The 20,861-nt window shown below is 41.7% G+C and overlaps 1 protein-coding gene across 1 annotated transcript in view; it reads left to right on the top strand.

The window, feature by feature from the left end:
• Positions 1-20,861, top strand: part of LOC126480945 (alpha-tocopherol transfer protein-like) — an 87,246-nt gene that overhangs the window by 44,408 nt on the left and 21,977 nt on the right. The window contains exons 4-6 of the mRNA XM_050104364.1: positions 4,731-4,980; positions 5,112-5,222; positions 13,777-13,882. Of these exons, the coding sequence (XP_049960321.1) occupies positions 4,731-4,980; positions 5,112-5,222; positions 13,777-13,882 (467 nt within the window). The remainder of the gene's footprint in view (positions 1-4,730; positions 4,981-5,111; positions 5,223-13,776; positions 13,883-20,861) is intronic.

Below are 20,861 nucleotides of genomic sequence, written 5' to 3' on the forward strand. Positions count from 1 at the left end.
TTCCTAATGCTTCTAATTTATTTAATAGAATCTTGTGGTTAACCGTATCAATGGCCTTAGAAAGATCCAAAAATATGCCTGCGACACACTCATCTTTGCCAAGAACATCGCTTACAACCTTTGTGAATTCCACTACGGCTGACTCCTTATTTTTGCCACTTCAGAAACCAAACTGTGAATCACTTCAAATATTCTATTTATTCAGGTAATTCATTAATCTGTCTTTCGTAATTGCTTCTATTATTTTTGAGAATGGTGACAGCTGGGAAATAGGCCAGAAATTTTCTGTGTCTTCTGCATTAACGTTCTTAAGCAGAGGTACAACTTTTGGTGGTTTTAACTGCTCTGGAAAGGTCCCTGATCTGAGGGATTCATTTATTGTATTTGTTAAGAGGCCTTGTATAATCTGTATTCATTGTTTCAGTACACACATTTGTACTTCATCTAAGCCTACTGACTTTTTATATTTTAGTATTTGAACAGTTTTATTGACTTCGTTCTCTTGGAAGTAACAAAATTGTATTTAATGCAACATTACTTACAGGTGTTATATTATTTGTTTTGGGGAGTTTTTGCTGCGACTTCTCTGTAATACCTGAAAAATGCTCATTTTCATCGTTTCCTATATGTTGTGGATCATTTATTACGTTATCCCCCTCCCTTAGCGGTATGTTATTCTGGGTTTGTTTGCCTCTCCCTGTTTCCTGCTTTGCTTCTATTCTCTGCATTATATAGTACTTTGTCATTAATTGACTTTTTTGCAGCAGTCAGCACCTACCTACAGATCTTTTTGTATCTATAATAAAAATATAAGAATTATGGATCATTGCAACTCTTTTCCATGGAACTGAGGTATTTAAGGGGGGGGGGGCTTCTTATACCTGTTGTTATCCATGTGTTTCTGTGCGATGTTGATTCAGACATGAAAACTTTTGGAAACGCCTTTCCAAAGTTCAATACAAATAATGTGGAGAATTTCATATTCGCATTGGTTTCCTTATACACTACATCCCAGCTTTGTTTTGCTAGTTCCTATGAAAAATCTTCTATTTAGGTTTCTGATAGATGTAGTTTGTTGGCTTGCAGTTTAGGGAATAATTACATGCCTGATTTTACTGTTATTATTTGACAGAGATGGTCTGATAGTACGTGATCTTTTACAGCTACGTCACATTTTTCCCTGTCCATATTTGTTCAGTTACTGATGCAGTCATTGTAGTAACACTTGTTGCACTATTGACCAACAGGGACATGCCAAAACTTTGAAGGATATTTATGAGGATACTGCTGGATTCATTAATATTAGTGTTGATGTTAATGTCCCCCTCACAGAATTATGTTGACCTTTGTACGTGAGACTTTATCTAGAAATTCCGTTAATTTTTCGAAAAAAGTGTCCACACTACCACTGAGAGATCTATACACACATAAAATGATTAATTTCTTGGTGATATCAAGCCCTGTTAATTCAATATCAGATATTTCAAAGTGTTTATCTTCACTTCTGTCCTGATGTCCTGTCTTGATTTGAAATGTGTTCTTTTTCTGATCTAAATGCCTGATCCTCCACCCCTTGAAGCAGTTCTGCAGTAAGAGTTTGCCCTTTCATAAGACGATAACACTACATGTCGGATTTCTGTCTCTCTACACCAGTGCTCAGTAACACGAACTACTGTGCAGTTCAAAGATTGGAGCTCAACTTCTAATAGTGGAATTTTATCTTTTATTCCTTGCAAGTGTTGATGAAGGATTGTTACGTCTGCGAAATGCCCCGTGTTACTTTTTCCAATTGTTTGTTATTCTGTGTGACATCTGGTACATGTGATATTTGGAGTGTTAAAATCCGTCTTGTGAGTGACTGTTTCAGTATTATTTAATGTGTTGGAGATATTTATTAGGCAGAGGAACATTTTGCCCGGATTGATTCTAAAAAAAGACTAACTATTCCAACCTATGACAACAGGTATTTGACCATGTGTGGCCTGAGATCCACCCTCTATACTTTCATGAATCTGCTGTACCTATTTTCTCTTCCCAGTCCTGTTTAGGTGTAGGCCATGCCCAGTAAAACCCCATCTGCTGGTAATCCCGATGGGCACCAGAGAAACAGAAATATGAACAAAGTTGACTGCCCTCAGAGCCATCCCTAACTCCACACAGATTCGCCTCACAGCTCCATCAGGTTGTGGCCGATCATGACGCCAGAACTACTGAACAATGTGTACGTTACTGCCGTGAGTCATGGAAGCTATCTAGTTCAGGTCACCACTTATGTCATATGCCCCATCCCTGTCCAAACTGTTTCCTGCCCCACCCACTATCACTACATGGTCCTCCTTTGTAAAGACCTTACATAAAGCCCCTAAGTACTCTATCACATGACATAGTCCCGCACTTTGCTTAAAGATACTGGTGGCCTGGTACGCTGCCCTTAAACTTTCCTGTGACTGAGGGCCTACACCTCGCCCATGGCTACTAACAAGCAGCAACACTTTCTTCTTCCTAACATTTTGTACACTCCTAGGCTTCTTGGCCTTCGCTGAAGTGTGCGGCACATTTTCTGCTCCTCGTTCTACCTGAGGCTCTTCTCCACTTACATCTGGCAATGGTAGAAACCTGTTTTTGGTGTTGATGATAAAACTGTCAGATGGCGTTCTCTTTCTTCCTATCGTCCTACCAGCCGCCGGTTCTCAACCACTCTCCTTCCCGCTATCCTCGTTGTTCCTTATGAGTTCCTTCCTTGCTTCCTCCAACTGTGCCTGGAGGGCACAGATTTTCCTTCCCCAATCAAAATGTTCCTACTGCATACTCTGCAGTTCCAGGAGAGACCCTCTTCTGTTCTCCCTACATTCTCCTCACAGCATTACCCCAGTGAAAATATTTCTTACAAGTTGACAACAAATCCCTCTGATCACTACCCTATAACAGCTCCCACATTTCTCTCTCATCGTCAGTTTCAAAAGAATAATTAAGTTAAAAGAATGTTTTAAATTTGTCAAGGACGCTAGATTGGCAGTATGTAAACAAAAAACGGCACAAGGGTTTTATGTGCGGTTGTTGTTTTTGTGCTGATCTGGAGATACAATGACAGAACAACGAATCAGTAATTACTTTGCTTTTAGAGAACTTACGTGTCAAGCGTGTTTGGTCACTTAAATAAGTTCTTTTAGCGGGCGAAGAAAATGCCTGCGATCTCACTCGGCGACCATCTGTTCAGAAGTTATGACGATTTTATTTCATATAGTCCAATAACTGTCAGCCTGTATGTTTGGTTACTTGTGACAGACCTGACTATTGGAGAAACATTGCAGAAGCATGTAGGAAAAAAGCAGCGTCTGTACAAGAAATAACTCAGCACGTAATGACGTTGATGCGTACTTAAATACTGCGTCTCTACCTCTCGAAATAGTTTTAATAATATCCGAGAGCTGGCGGCACAGAAACGGCAAAGAACACTGTTAGTCCGTTATGCCTTAGTACCTTGATCTTCTACATGTTCCCCTGTCAAAGACATAATACGCCAGGGCAAATTGTACTTAGCTCAATGGATTTCGATCATTTAAAGGATTTACGCTTGTTCTTATTTTATATGTTATTGTAATATCTAGTTTTAGACTCCGTTGGCCACCATCTGAAAGAAAATAATTAACATTTTGATTAATTGTTTCCAATGTAGAACGTATATAATAAAAGCAAGTCTTGTCCTGACAAAGACACTATGACAGAATGTAGAAAAATAGGACTGTTTTCGGACGTCAAACATCTCGAAAGATGAACTTTGAAAAAGAATTTTACTTTTTTTAAAAAAGTCTAATATGTTGATGATCATCTGCATGCAATCGTAAATTTCATCATTGTTCATCACATCACATGAAGGTGGTATTTTGTTCCATCAAAAAGACAAAACACGGTATCGCCTGTAAGTGTTGGACAATTTAGCTTTTCTTCGGTATCAGTATATTACATGTAAAATATTCATCGCTTATCTTTACTGACATCTGCAGCCACTATGCTATTTTTTCAGCGGTTTGGGAAAAATTTTAATGTCTTTATCTGTCCATCTGACTCACAAGAAGTACAGAACTCAGATAATAACAATTTTTTTATTTAATTCAGTGGAGATAACAAGTAACAAATCTACTGCATCATCACAGTAGATAGGACGCAGAAGTGGGTTTTTGTTGCCCATTATTGATCTTAAGAAATTTTATTCCTTTGTCGAGATCGTCGTCATGATCGGTGCATTCGTGTAAAATTGTTCCAAAGTGACGTTCCTTCCCGCTACGGTACTCTAACTGCAAGAATCCATAATGCTTTGCTTGCACAAAATCTTGGTGTTGCTGAACACTTGAAAATGATACATGGAAGTCTTACATGTACTGCTGTGAGGTCACCTCACACAAACTCTTCTGCACCATAGCCGTGATCCCCGTAGCTGATTCCCTGCTCTGCCTATTATAGTATATTTCTTGTTTAGATTTTGGTTCCAGATTTAGGTTCTTCCAACTGACACGAAGCTTTGGTGAAGGTCATAAATAGGAAACTAAGACATTTCAGCATAAATGTATTAGGTTGTGAACATTGAAAAACACAATTTTAATTAATCGTTTCAGCTGCCTTCGCTAGTCGACGGTTGATCTGAGACAACATCCGGTCAACTTGTTAGCTGTACTATACCATTTTATGCATGCATGAACAGCTTCTTAGGTGTGATTTCCTCCCACTTCCAGTAAAGTTCCGACGATGCCTCGTCTCACACCGCAGTTTCACCGTGTTGGAGTCCTCGGTGGCATCTCTTCTGACCCTTCGGATCTGAATCCTGTGCACGTAGCAAAGGCGTGTCTCATGATCATTAACTTCATTCTGTCATTTGACTACTCCGTTGGTTACATCCTCCTAATCGATCTGAAGGACATGACTGCTGGACACTTGAGCAAGCTGACGATCCGCGACCTTCGGGCTCTGGAATTGATTACCAGGGTAGGTATTTAATTAGCTACATTTTAGGATGCTTTAAATGCTAAAAACAAACAACGAAAATTTATAGTTTGGTACTTTCCTCGTTACATCTTGTCCGTATCGTATACATCGATGACTGTTTTCTTTTACAGACAGCTTACGCTAAGAGGATCAAAGCCTTACATTTTCTAAACGCGCCGAAGATACTGAACACAGTGCTGTCCATAGTGAAACTAGCTCTTCCCGAGAAACTGCAGAAGAGGGTGAGCTAATCGACCACTTGATAGTTCACTGTTAAGAGTCCTCAGCAGATAGTGTCTACGTAAAATATCCACTAACATCTTTCATTTTCATTTAATAAATTACATTCCGTAAAAATTTTGTATATTTTGCTTGATAGAGCCAATGCTATATGAACTTCCCTCATTACTGTTACCATTTTCTCCTTTTCATCATACATTCACTGTCGTAGACACCGTAAGTGATGAAATTATCAAATCCTTTATATACTCACACTTACTATTTCAAAAGAGGTCAGGTTGTACATCGCTTCAAACTTCAATGTATCACAAATGTTGTATTGCTCGTCCGTCTCTGCTACTCAGTAAAAATTTTCAGACTGTGCGTGTTGTATTCAAGAGCCTTAACCCATTTAGTTTTACTGAGGTGTTCCAAAATGCATCTCCGGAACGATATGTAGTGTAAGTCGGTGAAAATTATGCAAAGGCTAAGGGAACGCACCTGAGCCAATGTACCATACTATTAGGAATTCAAGTTATGTTTTACGCATACGATATTATAAAGATAGCCTCCGATGAAAACCAAATGGATTCTTGTTGCCAGCATCCATCATTTGTTACTCAATGTTTAAACTATTCCTTTAGACATTTTAAAGACAGCTACAGTTTCTAAATAAACTGTAACACATGTTAAAATGAAAATGATGTAGTCTGCAATCTGCCCTCTGCAGGGATATATCCTGCCGAGCAACCGTCCATGCACCACTGCTCTAACATCGTATGGAGCGCCTATTCTAATCTTAGTAGACCGCAATCTCGCAAAGGCCTCTGCTGTTTGTGGTGCGGGCGGTAGACTCACGCTAGAACTACCATTCGCTGAAGTGATGAATTTTTCATATCCTTGGCTTGGTTGAGCGGAACTTAACAACCACTTTAAAACAACTAAAAACCATAAACTGTACAGACATATGAGTGGATATAACACGTGAACAGGATCTTCACAAAAGCACTTTTCGCATCTCGTTTAAAATCTTTACCCATCACATTTGTAGTAACACAAATGAGATTAATCCTATACCCGAGATCTTTTACGCAGTAGTCACTGGGGAGTAGTTTGCAGCTCATGGTCTGGTGGCTAACGTTGCTGCCTCTGGACCACCGGGTCTAGGGTTCGACTACTGGCCGGGTCGGAGATTTTCTCCGCCCAGGGACTGGGCGTTGCCCTCACCATTTAGTTCGGGAAACGTCGCAAGTCTTTTCCATAATTAAGCAACTATATGAGGACTGGAGTGTAGCTTCGCTCTACTAGTACACCCACCAAATTCGTTAACTGTCCGGCGGCGTCGACTGCTCGCACTTCAAAACAGCTCCCGTATAGCCTACTGCTGATCAAGTGCTGCCCTTCACCTTGCACCGTTGACCACGTGGGCTCGGATGCCACTGAACTAGCCTTTCCAAGGCTCTCACTCGATACGGCGACGCAGGCGTTGTGTGGAACACTAGATTCACGTAGCTTCAATGAGTAATGTGGTAATTAGTGAGATGGGAAGGTGAAGAATCCCTCGATATCTCTTAGAGACCGCTCTCCAGTCCACCGGCATGAGTTGAGTGGTGACTGTACGACTAATTCCACATTTGCCTCTGTTAACCTCCCATCTAGTTTGTTCTCCATCTCTTCGTCAGAAACGAAGTACAGGAACTATTAAAACATGAAAAGACTGAGAAAAAAATTACGCTACTGACGGTCACCAATATCAGTGTAAATGACGATATGAAGGAGCGCCCGACACACAGAATAAATTACAGTTCCAGGAAAGGCGATTTCTCATCATTTGCGGGTTCCAAATGCCGGATTAGTGTCAGGAAACAGAGCCTTATAAACGGATTCTCTTACAATGTCAAATGGAGTACCTAGTTTGACATTGACGCTATCATCCTGAGCAATAAATGCTGGGCCGTTGTTCTAAACTAGAATTATCTCTCTTGTACAAGTTTCCTGTCGCAAGAGGAGTGTAAGAGATAGGATGTGCCCGATATTTGTGAGAATGATCGGTCTGCATGTTGAAAAAGTCACAGTAACGACTGATAAAGGGTGTTACAAAAAGGTACGGCCCAACTTTCAGGAAACATTCCTCACACACGAATAAAGAAAAGATGTTATGTAGACATGTGTCCGGAAACGCTTAATTTCCGTGTTAGAGCTCCTTTTAGTTTCTTCCACCTACGCTCAATGGAGCACGTTATCATGACTTCATACGGGATACTCCACCTGTGCTGCTAGAACATGTGCCTTTACAAGTACGACACAACATGTGGTTCATGCACGATGGAGCTCCTGCACATTTCAGTCGAAGTGTTCGTACGCTTCTCAACAACAGATTCGGTGACCGATGGATTGGTAGAGGCGGACCAATTCCATGGCCTCCACGCTCTCCTGACCTCAACCCTTTTGATTTTCATTTGTGGGGGCATTTGAAAGCTCTTGTCTACGCAACACCGGTACCAAATGTAGAGACTCTTCGTGCTCGTATTGTGGACGGCTGTGATACAATACGCCATTCTCCAGGGCTGCATGAGCGCATCAGGGATTCCATGCGACGGAGGGTGGATGCATGTATCCTCGGTAACGGAGGACATTTTGAACATTTCCTGTAACAAAGTGTTTGAAGTCACGCTGGTACGTTCTGTTGCTGTGTGTTTCCATTCCAAAATTAATGTGATTTGAAGAGAAGTAATAAAATGAGCTCTAACATGGAAAGTAAGCGTTTCCGGACACATGTCCACATAACATATTTTCTTTCTTTGTGTGTGAGTAATTTTTCCTGAAAGTTTGGCCGTACCTTTTTGTAACACCCCGTATATATAGGGTGGTCAGAAAATGTGTGAAACGCTTGTAGGGATGTTACAGGGCAGGTAGTACTGAGACATAAATGTTAAGAAACAAATTCGATACGTTGCTCCGTTTCCGAGTTATTTAGCACTGAAGTTAGCCAATCGCGGCGTCGCGCGCTCACATTCAAGCGGCCTGCCACTGCTTTGACTCGTTAGCTGAAACTTGAATTTACGCGTAGCACGCCCCGATTGGTTAACTTCAATGCTAAGTAAATCGGAAACGGAGCAACGTATCGAATTTCTTTCTTAACATTTATGTCTCAGTACTACCTGCCCTGTAACATCCCTACAAGCATTTCACACATTTTCTGACCACCTAACGTCATCTTCATTCTGAACAATTGACAGACCCATACAGACTGCTGTTGGCTATGAGTGATATGACGTCGTAAGCGAATGCCACGTGCTATTCAACAGATTCGTGTTTTTTCTTACACGCACACTGAGGTATGTGTATTCGAATCGACGCAACCACACCAACCTGCTTATTAAATTATTTACATACAGCTCGTGGTGTACTGCAACATTTCTTTATCAAATTTTCGCAATTTGTTTCATTTGTATTCAATGAATTTACATTTTATGGTCACACTTAGTTTCATCTCTCGCTACGGTACCAATAGTATGTCAGTTTCTGTTACGTGGCACATTGCAGATAGATCTCAGATGCAATAAAATTTTTCAGTTGAATTTTAACAGACGTAAATCTTTCAAACCGATTCCTAAGATTAAAACCTTCAGCTACCTATGTCGTGTAAGTTTTAGAATAAAGTCTTCGGTCTCATATCTTCTGTAGACGAGACCACAATAAAATGGAGTTGATGGTCTAAATTGGCTAACTGAATATGTAAATCGTAATAATGAACGCGTTTACTTACACAAATGGTTCTTTTCTAGTTACGATCTAATACTTCATCTTAACGTTACCATTTTCTCCCTCTCCGTCATTCCCCTTCCTCCATCATCATCCAAGAATTAGAATACAATACGTATCTTAATGTACACTACATTCAAAACTTTACTCGCCTTAACACGAATTTTACTTATTGGAAAATTCTGGACACATTTCTCTGCACCTATTTTTCTTTATTATCGTTGATTGAGTATTAATACTGGTACAAAAAGCCTTTACCAAATGAAGACTTTCAACAGAACACAACTTAGTTTGATTCTTTTCCTTTATTCTTCTTCCATCAAACAGGGTCTAATAACCCTCCAGGCTTAAATGGAGATCTTAAAAAAATTCCATTTCACCCATACTTCACGTTTAAATAATCTTTAGATTTGTATTAATCACATTACTATTAATCATGTTATGTCTAACTAACCCTTTACCTTCTGTACCTTCAGAGCAGTGTGCATAGGAACATACCTTGGCTGATCTTTCAGTCTAGTGAAAGATATTGAAGTCACATAAGCCGCTTCAGGCATTTTCCACTGTTTTGTTTTGTGAAGGATGAGGTTCAGCATTAGTAAAAACTTTGAGGTCTACAAACTGTATAACGTATTAAATCGATATGGAAGATACTGTAAATTCTTCTGTTACTAAATTCTGTATGTTTTTAAAAATATACAGAATTCTGTAACTGAAAAATTAACAATAATTTTATGAACAGCTATAACATATGGGCTGTTAAGCCATACTTTATTGGTCAAGCACCATCCTGTACCTCGAAACGGGAAAATCTTCTACCACAGTACATGTAATATTTGCAAATGAACTACTTCTTTAACGTGTTCACAGTTTTAGCTGTCTAGCTAATCGAAATTTGTGTTGTAAGAGGCAACCTAATATTTCCGTGTGAGGGCGTTGGTGGAGCGTAAACGTTTATGCGGTCCAACTCCGGTGCGGATATGCACTGATCAGACAGAACTTATGATTATCGATGTATTATCGACATAAACCCGTCCAGGCGATTGCAGCGTCACCTGGCGAGAAATTACTGTTAGTAGGACACACGCACGGTGCATTTAGTATCAGTGAGCGTGCTGTCCGTATGTAGAATGAGGCAGGTGCGCGATCCATTTTGATTTGACTGGAGGCAGATTCTGATGGCCCGAAAGCGTGGCACTACCATTTCAGAACCTGTACGACTTATCGGATGTTCGAGGAGTGCTGTGTTGAGCGTTTTCAACACGTGGTGGAACCAAGTTGAAATCACGTCCAGACGTCGTGGAGTTGGACAGACTGGTAAAAAAAGAAAGGCGGCGGATTGTGGCGGAATTAACATCCGATTTTAATGCTGAACGCACAGTTCACCGAACACTCCTAACGCCTCTGCAGTTGATGACCCCGCATGTTCCAATGTTAACACAACGACATCCTCAGCTACGATTTAAATGGGCGCGTGACCATCGGCTTAGGACGTTGGCGCACTGGCAGAGAGTTGCATGCTCTGATGAAACCCGATACCTTCTTCATCATGCCCGTGGGAGAGCGCGAATCCGTCGTCCTCCCGGGGAACAGATCCTTGGCCTCCGTACTGCGGGAAGGAGACAAGCTGGCGATGGCTCTGTTATACTCTGGGGAACGCTCAAGTGGACAGCCATTGGTCCAGTGGAACTTGTACACGACACCCTGAGGGCCAAGGACTATCGTACTCTGGTTGCAGACCACGTACACACGTTCATGACACCCATGTATCCCAACGGCAGTCGCGTTGCTCAACAAAGACAATGCGGCATGTCACAAGGCCAGGAGTGTGATGGAGTGGTTCGACAAACACAGTTGAGAGTTCCAGTTGATGTGCCGGCCCCACAACTCTCCAGATCAGGACCCGATTGATCGGACATGGCCGCATCTCGTGGTCGTGCGGTAGCGTTCTCGCTTCCCACGCCCGGGTTCCCGGGTTCGATTCCCGGCGGGGTCAGGGATTTTCTCTGCCTCGTGATGGCTGGGTGTTGTGTGATGTGATTAGGTTAGTTAGGTTTTAGTAGTTCTAAGTTCTAGGGGACTGATGACCATAGATGTTAAGACCCATAGTGCTCAGAGCCATTTGAACATCCCTGGGATGTGATTGTACGTGGGGTCGGAGCTCATCTCCGCGCTCCACGGGATTTACGAGAATGAGGCGACATGTGTAGATAGACCCACCGAGGACTCATTGCTTGCATACTACGACAACCAGCCGCGGTTATCAGTGCCAAAGGCGGAGATACAGGCTGTTAGGTGGTGGCTGGCTCTGAGCACTATGGGACTTAACATCTATGGTCATCAGTCCTGTTAGGTGGTCAAAATGGTCTGGCTGATAAGTGTATAAGTTCTGATTTCTTGTTGTTGTTGTGGTCTTTAGTCCAGAGACTGGTCTGATGCAGCTCTCCATGCTACTCTATCCTGTGCAAACTCCTTCTTCCCCCAGTACCTACTCCAACCTACATCCTTCTGAATCTGCGTAGTGTATATACCTCTTGGTCTCCCTCTACGATTTGTACCCTCCACGCTGCCCTCCAATAATAAATTGGTGACCCCTTGATGCCTCAGAATATGTCCTACCAACCGATCTCTTCTTCTAGGCAAGTTGTGCCACAAATTTCTCTTCTCCCCAATTCTGTTCAATACTTTCTCACTAGTTACATGATCTACCCATCTAATCTTCAGCATTCTTCTGTTGCACCACATTTCGAAAACCTCTGTTCTCTTCTTGTCCAAACTATTTATCGTCCATGTTTTACTTCCATACAAAGCTACACTCCATACAATTACTTTCAGAAACGGCTTCCTGACAGTTAAATCTATATTCGATGTTAACAAATTTCTCTTCTTCAGAAACGCTTTCTATGCCATTGCCAGTCTACATTTTATATCCTCTCTACTTCGACCATCATCAGTTATTTTTCTCCCCAAATAGGAAAACTCCTTTACTACTTTAAGTGTCTCATTTCCTGATCTAATTCCCTAAGCATTGCCCGACTTAATTCGACTACAATCCATTATCCTCCTTTTCCTCTTGTTGATGTTCCTCTTTTATCCTCCTTTCAAGACACTCTCCATTCCCTTCAACTGCTCTTCCAGGTCCTTTGCTGTATCTGACAGCATTACAATGTCATCGGGGAACCTCAAAGTTTTTATTTCTTCTCCATGGATTTTAATACCTAATCCGAATTTTTCTTTTGTTTCCTTTACTGCTTGCTCAATATAAAGATTGAATAACATCGGGGATAGACTAAAACCCTGTCTCTCTCCCTTCCCAACCACTGCTTCCCTTTCATGCCCCTCGACTCTTATAACTGCCATCTGCTTTCTGTACAAATTGTAAATAGCCTTTCGCTCCCTGTATTTTACCCCTGCCACCTTCAGAATTTGAAAGAGAATCCTGCAGTCAACATTGTCAAAAGCTTTCTCTATGTCTACAAATGCTAGAGACGTAGGATTGCCTTTCCTTAATCTATCTTCTAAGATAAGTCGTAGGGTCAATGTTGCTTCACGTGTTCCAGTATTTCTACGGAATCCAAACTGATCTTCCCCGAGGTCGGCTTCTGACAGTTTTTCCATTCGTCTGTAAATAATTCGCGTTAGTATTTTCCAGACGTGACATATTAAACTAATAATTCGGTAATTTTCACGTTTGTCAACACCTGCTTTTTTTGGGATTGGAATTATTATATTCTTCTTGACGTCTGAGGGTATTTCGCCTGTCTCATTCATCTTGCTCACCAGATGGTAGAGTTTTGTCAGGACTGGCTCTCCCAAGGTGGTCAGTAGTTCTAATGGAATGTTGTCTACTCCCGGGGCCTTGTCTCCACTTAGGCCTTTCAGTGCTCTGTCAAACTCTTCACGCAGTATCAAATGTCCCATCTCATCAGCATCTATGTCCAGTTCCATTTCCATAATAGTGTACATCGCCCGTGTATAGACCCTCTATATACCCCTTCCACCTTTCTGCTTTCCCTTCTTTGCTTAGAACTGGCTTTCCATCCGAGCTCTTAATATTTATACAAGTGGTTCTCTGTACTCCAAAGGTCTCTTTAATTTTACTGTAGGCAGTATCTATCTTAACCCTAGTGAGATAATCCTCTACATCCTTACATTTGTCCTCTAGCCATCCCTGCTTAGCCATTTAGCACTTCCTGTCGATCTCATTGTTGAGACGTTTGTATTCCTTTTTGCCAGCTTCATTTACTGCATTTTTATATTTTCTCTTTTCATAAATTAAATTCAGTGTCTCTTCTGTTATCCAAGGATTTCTATTGTCCGTCGTCTTTTTATTTACTTGATCCTCTGCTGCCATCTCTACTTCTTCCCTCAAAGCTACCCATTCTTCTTCTAGTGTATCTTTCCCCCATTCCTGTCAAATGTTACCTTATGCTCTCCCTGTAACTCTGCACAACTTCTGGTTTAGTCAGTTTATCCAGGTCCCATCTCCTTAAATTCCCACATTTCGCAGTTTCTTTTAAAAATCAATGGAATGTTTATTCCTGTGTATGTAACCATGTTGTACCTCGGAACATGTTTTCTAATTTGAAAAACTCTTACTTTTCAGAACAGTTTATTTAAGTTCAGAAAAAGATTACAGCACACTTAAAATGAATGTCGTCATTTTAAAATATAGAAGAAATATATATCAAACTTCTATTACAGAAATGAATAGTGCCGAATGTCTGACAAAGTGTTCCAAGGTAGAACATTCTTTCCCATATAAAATACACATGTACTACATATGTTATAAAGTGTCACCTCCGTTTTCAGATAATGGTCCACGAACGAGGGTCACAGACATTATTCGAACATTTACCTAAATACGTGGTTCCCGACGAAATGGGTGGTACTGCTGGTCCAGTGAGAGATATAATGGGTAAGTAGTGGTTCAATAAGTCGTTTGCATTAGGTGCAGATACTCTACGATTAAGTAATAGGATTTAAAAGTAAACTTATGTTTATCAACAACTACAAAATTACTCAAAGGCTCTACATTTTTCTTCCAAACTACTAAAATTCTGCAGTGAATACCAAATTCCACAAATAACGCTTCAGCTACTTACCGGCATATTATTTCTGATTTCATGAAGTTCTCAAAAGGAGTTCACATGTATCGTGTGTCCCATAAGTATTAAATTGCATACGTTTATAAGGCATAAAAAATGACATATACACTACTGGCCATTAAAATTGCTACACCAAGAAGAAATGCAGATGATAAATGGTTATCTTTGGACAAATATATTATAGTAGAACTGACATGTGATCACATTTTCACGCAATTTGGGTGCATAGAAATCAGTACCCAGTACAACCACCTCTGGCCGTTATAACGGTCTTTATACGCCTGTGCATTGAGTCAAACAGAGCTTGGATGGCGTGTGCAGGTACAGCTGCCTATGCAGTTTCAACGCGATACCACAGTTCATCAAGAGTGGTGACTGGCGTATTGTGGCGAGCCAGCTGCTCGGCCACCATTGACCAGACATTTTCAATTGGTGAGAGATGTGGAGAATGTGCTGTCCAGGGCAGCAGTCGAACATTTTCTGTATTAAGAAGGCTCGTACAGGACCTGCTACATTCAGTCGTGCGTCCACTGTTCAAAGTACCGTCAATGCGAACAAGAGGTGACCGAGACGTGTAAGCAAGACGTGGCACCCCATACCATCACGCCGGGTGATACGCCAGTATGGCGATGACGAATACACGCCTACAACGTGCGTTCACCGCGATGTCAGCAAAAACGGATGCGACCATCATGATGCTGTAAACAGAACTTGGATTCATGCGAAATAATGACGTTTTGCCATTCGTGCACCCAGGTTCGTAGTTGAGCTCCAGTCTTTGATGCAGCGTCAAGGGTAACCGCAGCCAAGGTCTCCGAACTGATAGTCCATGCTGCTGCAAACGTCGTCGAACTGTTCGTGCAGATGGTTGTTGTCTTGCAAACGTCCCCATCTGTTGACTCAAGGATCGAGACGTGGCTGCACGGTCCGTTACACCCATGCCTGTCATCTCGACTGCTAGTGATACGAGGCCGTTGGAACCCAGCACGGCGTTCCGTATTACCCTCCTGAACCCACCGATTCCATATTCTGCTAACAGTCATTGGATCTCGAGCAACGCGAGCAGCAATGTCGCGATACGATAAACCGCAATCGCGATAGGCTACAATCCGACCTTCATCAAAGTGGGAAACGTGATTGTACGCATTTCTCCTCCTTACACGCGGCATAACAAAAACGTTTCACCAGGCAACGCTGGTCAACTGCTGTTTGTGTATGAGATATCGGTTGGAAACTTTCCTCATGTCAGCACGTTGTAGGTATCGCCATCGGTACCAACCTTGTGTGAATGCTCTGAAAAGCTAATCGTTTGCATGTCACAGCATCTTCTTCCTGTCGGTTAAATTTCGCGTCTGTAGCACGTCATCTTCGTGGTGTAGCAATTTTAATGGCCAGTAGGGTGCATTAATACCTTTTATTTAGAATTGCAAGTGATGTATCAAGGTTTTGTGTAGAAAAATAGTTACTGCTACTATGTTACAGGGCCCAGTGACGTATAGCGGACCTGGGCACCATTTGCAAACGACACTCACTTAAACCAGGAGAACGCCCAATGTATCCTCTGGTGTAGCGCGATACAGTCACCATTCTGGAGAAAATTCTAGGCTGCACATCATAGACAGCCCCATCTCCTGTTAAAAGCATCAAGATGTGGTGTATGAAGTTTAATGAAACAGGTGCGCACAGACCTCACACGGTGAGGGACGCCGTCGTGAGAAGTGCCAACAAGTAAGTCCGCAGAGCTTCGCCTGATCTGCAGGTTCCGTAGACATCACTGCACCCTACCATACACGAACATCATCTCTGTGCAGACAAAGTCCAGGTCATGTAGTCCCTCTGACCAACGGATTGCAGTACTCGTTATGACTTTGTTGTTACCATGCCGGCTGAGGTTGGGGAACGTGTTGACTATATGAAGCGTGTACTTTTCTCCGATGAGGACAGTTTTTGGTGACTGTGTTCCCTGATACCAGAGGATAAATTGCGCTTTCTCCTGGTTTGAGTATATGTTGTTAACAAATGGTGTCCGATTCCGCTGTTGGTAACAAACAAAGTAGCGGTAAGTACATGTGCACGAAAACCTAAGATTGTCACATGCCATTTAAGATAAAATACGATTGCCTATGTGTCATATATCATGTATTATGAATGTTTGTAATCAGGGAAACACTTCCAGGATACTCAACTAGTTTCTGCATTGTTACTGGAAGTTTAAAACTATGACGATTCGTAACTGCATTAAAACCAATAGGGAATTGATAAATGGGCCGCATCCGGCCATGAGCAAATTATAACTGCTGATGAAGCATTTAAGGAAACTAGCGTTCTTTTTTTACGCTGTTTGCACGGTTCTTGAGTATATGTTACAACAATGCAGTACATAATTTACGAATGGCACTTACAGATGTACAATGTGTCCACATAAAATCTTTCTGATTTCCAAATGTAATAACAAAACTGTGAGCATAGATACCGTTTGGATCTTCTTCGGAGGTATAGTCATTTCTGGTCATAATTTAGCATTTGAAACAAAGCAAAGTAAATCATTTAGAAAAAAATCTTAGAAGCTTTTCTACAAAAAATAGAACACTTCTTAAAAGGGTATCTTCTGTGACCCGTCAAATGTCTAGACGAGACTCTGTCTCATCCAGTTTACACACTAGCAGTCCGAGGTGACGGTTCTATTACGTCCACCGATTCTTTTGCGGAGATCGCCAACGTCTCGTACAGGCGAGGCATGCACAGTGCCTTTCACAGAACCCCACACGGAGAAAACCAGACGGGTCTATGTTCGAATATCGCGGTTGACACTTGGTTACTTCCTCTCGTTCTATCCACGGCAGTGGAAATATCGGTCCAGGAAGCTACGAACGTGCTAACTCCATTGCGTAGGTGCAACATTGTGTTGGAGGATCACATTTGGCTGTAGGGGAAGAAGCTGAGGGACAGCAAATTGCTCGAGCATGCCCAGAGAAAAGATTCCAGTCAGTTTATGCTGTCTTCCAGCAGCAGTCACCACACTTCCATTTTTCGCTGTCACTGACACGTTTTCGGAAACTGTGGGTGTAGCCGAACCCAGTTGCGAAAGTTGTGACGATTTACCGTCCCGCAGTTGTAGATGGTTGCTTCGTTAGAGAAAAGGACAGTGCCTAGGTGGTAGCGGCTTTGCCGTGTCAGGTCCAACATCTCAATACCAAGTACGTGGCGGAGCTTTTGGTTGATGCTGTTCAGCAGTCTGAGGTTTGTAAGTACGTTGGCGAAGTCGTTCCAACAGCATCTTATGAACTCCTGAGCAACGGATATTTAATTCTCGTTATAATTGGCAAAAGGACTTGGATGGGCTTCTTTGGAAGCTCTCTATTCTCCTCTACCATTTCATCAGATCTGCGTTTTCTACAGGAAACTAACTGTCCGTTTACATTACCAGTGGCTTCTCATATGAAGCCTTAATCCTCTTAACATCTGGTGGCCTCCTTTATTAAATCATGTCGGGAATTTCTTGTGACAACAATGCGTGATTTTTTTTCCTTAACACACCACGTGTCGGTCTTCAGGTGTGATCATTTCTAGTAATTATTTACCAACTGAAGCAAAAGAAAGGAAACGTCTAGAAAAAATGTACAAAATTCTTGCAAACCTCAAATGCCTACTTTTCATCAATTCTTTAAAAGTGCATTGGAAATCAGGGAGGTCTCAGTGGACACCCTATCCATTGCCAAATGAGTAAGGAATTATTCTTCTCCTCTGTTGACTCACGTGGATCTCTAAAGTTCCAATTTCGAATTCTTTCAGAATAAAGCGCAAGAAGCCAGTAATAGCCGACACAATGGGCAATAGTACCCTCGGCCACGCACTTCACATTGGTTTGCAGGGTATGGATGTAGAAAATCAGATTAGGTGCCTTGAGACCACCTCACATTAATGTGGATAGGTAAAGCCACGTGAAAGTATGAAAGGGGACAGGAAAATTCTCTACTGCAATAAAAAAATGAGTACTACAAAAACAAAATAAATGTTATAATGTCCGAAATAGTGATACAATAACAGTAGGCCCACATCAAGAATATAGCTCTTCAGTTCAGCTGATGCACCCATTTCACCAAGGAAATATTCAATGAAAGCCGTTAAATGTTTGTACTGAATGCTGCACAATGTTTCCTATGCTTTTTACGAGAAAGAGTGAGAAACATATTATAAGCAACTTTAACTCACATATGGAAAATGTATAACTTGATGTGTCACCTATGTATGCACACCTATGTATGCATGTGAACTTAAACAACCTGCAAAAGAATAGTGAAGCCCAGAAGCATATCGTGAAATACGCAGTACGAGAAATTACTTTGAATTAACATTAGACTTGATATACGACTGAATATCATGGTCAACGCGCGTGGTGGGCAGTAGTCATACCCAACTGTAGCGAAAAGCTTGCTGAAGCATGAAAACGCAACTATCTTCGTGTAGAATATCTAAACTGCACGAAAGCAGGCCCCAGAATCAAGTGCGTAACTTCCTCCCTTCATAGCACGTTGGTCCAACCGGGTATGGCACTCTGTAATCTCGCTGGCTCGTGTCGGTCAAAGGTCCCGAACTAGCAGAGATATGACATACAAAGTGATGCAGAGACCTCTAAGGGTGCTGTGACGATTATCAAAAAATGTTATACTTTGCAGCGAGTTTCCTTGCATAGAGGATACGACATTTATTCCGTTTACATCATTTCCTGAAAGCGGCAAACAATGTTCCTTCTTCATTTTCTAGTAGAACATATTCCTACCATTATTTCATGATCTCTGCTCTAAATTATCTAACTTTAGCTTCCTTTAACACGATCAAATTAGCTACATGAATACACACGAAAGAAATACCCACATGAAATCGTGAAAATTGTATGACGTTCACAAATACATACAAGAGTATGTATCATAATAATGTTAATATCTGAAAATTTTTGACGCAGCGAAATAAAATGAAATATTATTCTTAAAATTATTTTCAGGATACAAATTATATTTTACAATAAAAAGAGGTATAACTACATATCAGTCATACTGAAATGAATAATAGTACGTTGCCTGATGTTTGTTCTGTAAATAAAACATTTATGTTTGTTTGGAACTTTTTTCCTACAGAAGGAGAGGTACACGCTCATTAGTAGGACTTTGGGATGTGAGTTATAGGAGTATCTCAAAATTTTCTAGTGGACGAAAAACAGTGACATTTGGGTGAGCTGTTAATATATTGATCCATAACACTCGGCAAGTTGGGGAAGATGTTGGCTGACTAGGATGAGGTAATCCCCAATACAATAAGGATGGCAGACACCTCCTGATTATGTCACAGAGTCTACATCTACATCTACATCTACATTGATACTCCGCAAGCCACCCAACGGTGCGTGGCGGAGGGCACTTTACGTGCCACTGTCATTACCTCCCTTTCCTGTTCCAGTCGCGTATGGTTCGCGGGAAGAACGACTGTCTGAAAGCCTCCGTGCGCGCTCTAACCTCTCTAATTTTACATTCGTGATCTCCTCGGGAGGTATAAGTAGGGGGAAGCAATATATTCGATACCTCATCCAGAAACGCACCCTCTCGAAACCTGGACAGCAAGCTACACCGCGATGCAGAGCGCCTCTCTTGCAGAGTCTGCCACTTGAGTTTATTAAACATCTCCGTAACGCTATCACGGTTACCAAATAACCCGGTGACGAAACGCGCCGCTCTTCTTTGGATCTTTTCTATCTCCTCCGTCAACCCGACCTGGTACGGATCCCACACTGATGAGCAATACTCAAGTATAGGTCGAACGAGTGTTTTGTAAGCCACCTCCTTTGTTGATGGACTACATTTTCTAAGCACTCTCCCAATGAATCTCAACCTGGTACCCGCCTTACCAACAATTAATTTTATATGATCATTCCACTTCAAATCGTTCCGTACGCATACTCCCAGATATTTTACAGAAGTAACTGCTACCAGTGTTTGTTCCGCTATCATATAATCATACAATAAAGGATCCTTCTTTCTATGTATTCGCAATACATTACATTTGTCTATGTTAAGGGTCAGTTGCCACTCCCTGCACCAAGTGCCTATCCGCTGCAGATCTTCCTGTATTTCGCTACAATTTTCTAATGCAGCAACTTCTCTGTATACTACAGCATCATCCGCGAAAAGCCGCATGGAACTTCCGACACTATCTACTAAGTCATTTATATATATTGTGAAAAGCAATGGTCCCATAACACTCCCCTGTGGCACGCCAGAGGTTACTTTAACGTCTGTAGACGTCTCTCCATTGATAACAACAGGCTGTGTTCTGTTTGCTAAAAACTCTTCAATCCAGCCACACAGCTGGTCTGATATTCCGTAGGCTCTTACTTTGTTTATCAGGCAACAGTGCGGAACTGTATCGAACGCCTTCCGGAAGTCAAGGAAAATAGCATCTACCTGGGAGCCTGTATCTAATATTTTCTGGGTCTCATGAAGAAATAAGGCGAGTTGGGTCTCACACGATCGCTGTTTCCGGAATCCATGTTGATTCCTACATAGTAGATTCTGGGTTTCCAGAAATGACATGATACGCGAGCAAAAAACATGTTCTAAAATTCTACAAGAGATCGACGTAAGAGATATAGGTCTATAGTTTTGCGCATCTGCTCGACGACCCTTCTTGAAGACTGGGACTATCTGTGCTCTTTTCCAATCATTTGGAACCCTCCGTTCCTCTAGAGACTTGCGGTACACGGCTGTTAGAAGGGGGGCAAGTTCTTTCGCGTACTCT

Source organism: Schistocerca serialis, chromosome 5 (genome assembly GCF_023864345.2).
Source record: "Schistocerca serialis cubense isolate TAMUIC-IGC-003099 chromosome 5, iqSchSeri2.2, whole genome shotgun sequence".
Lineage (NCBI taxonomy): Eukaryota > Metazoa > Arthropoda > Insecta > Orthoptera > Acrididae > Schistocerca > Schistocerca serialis.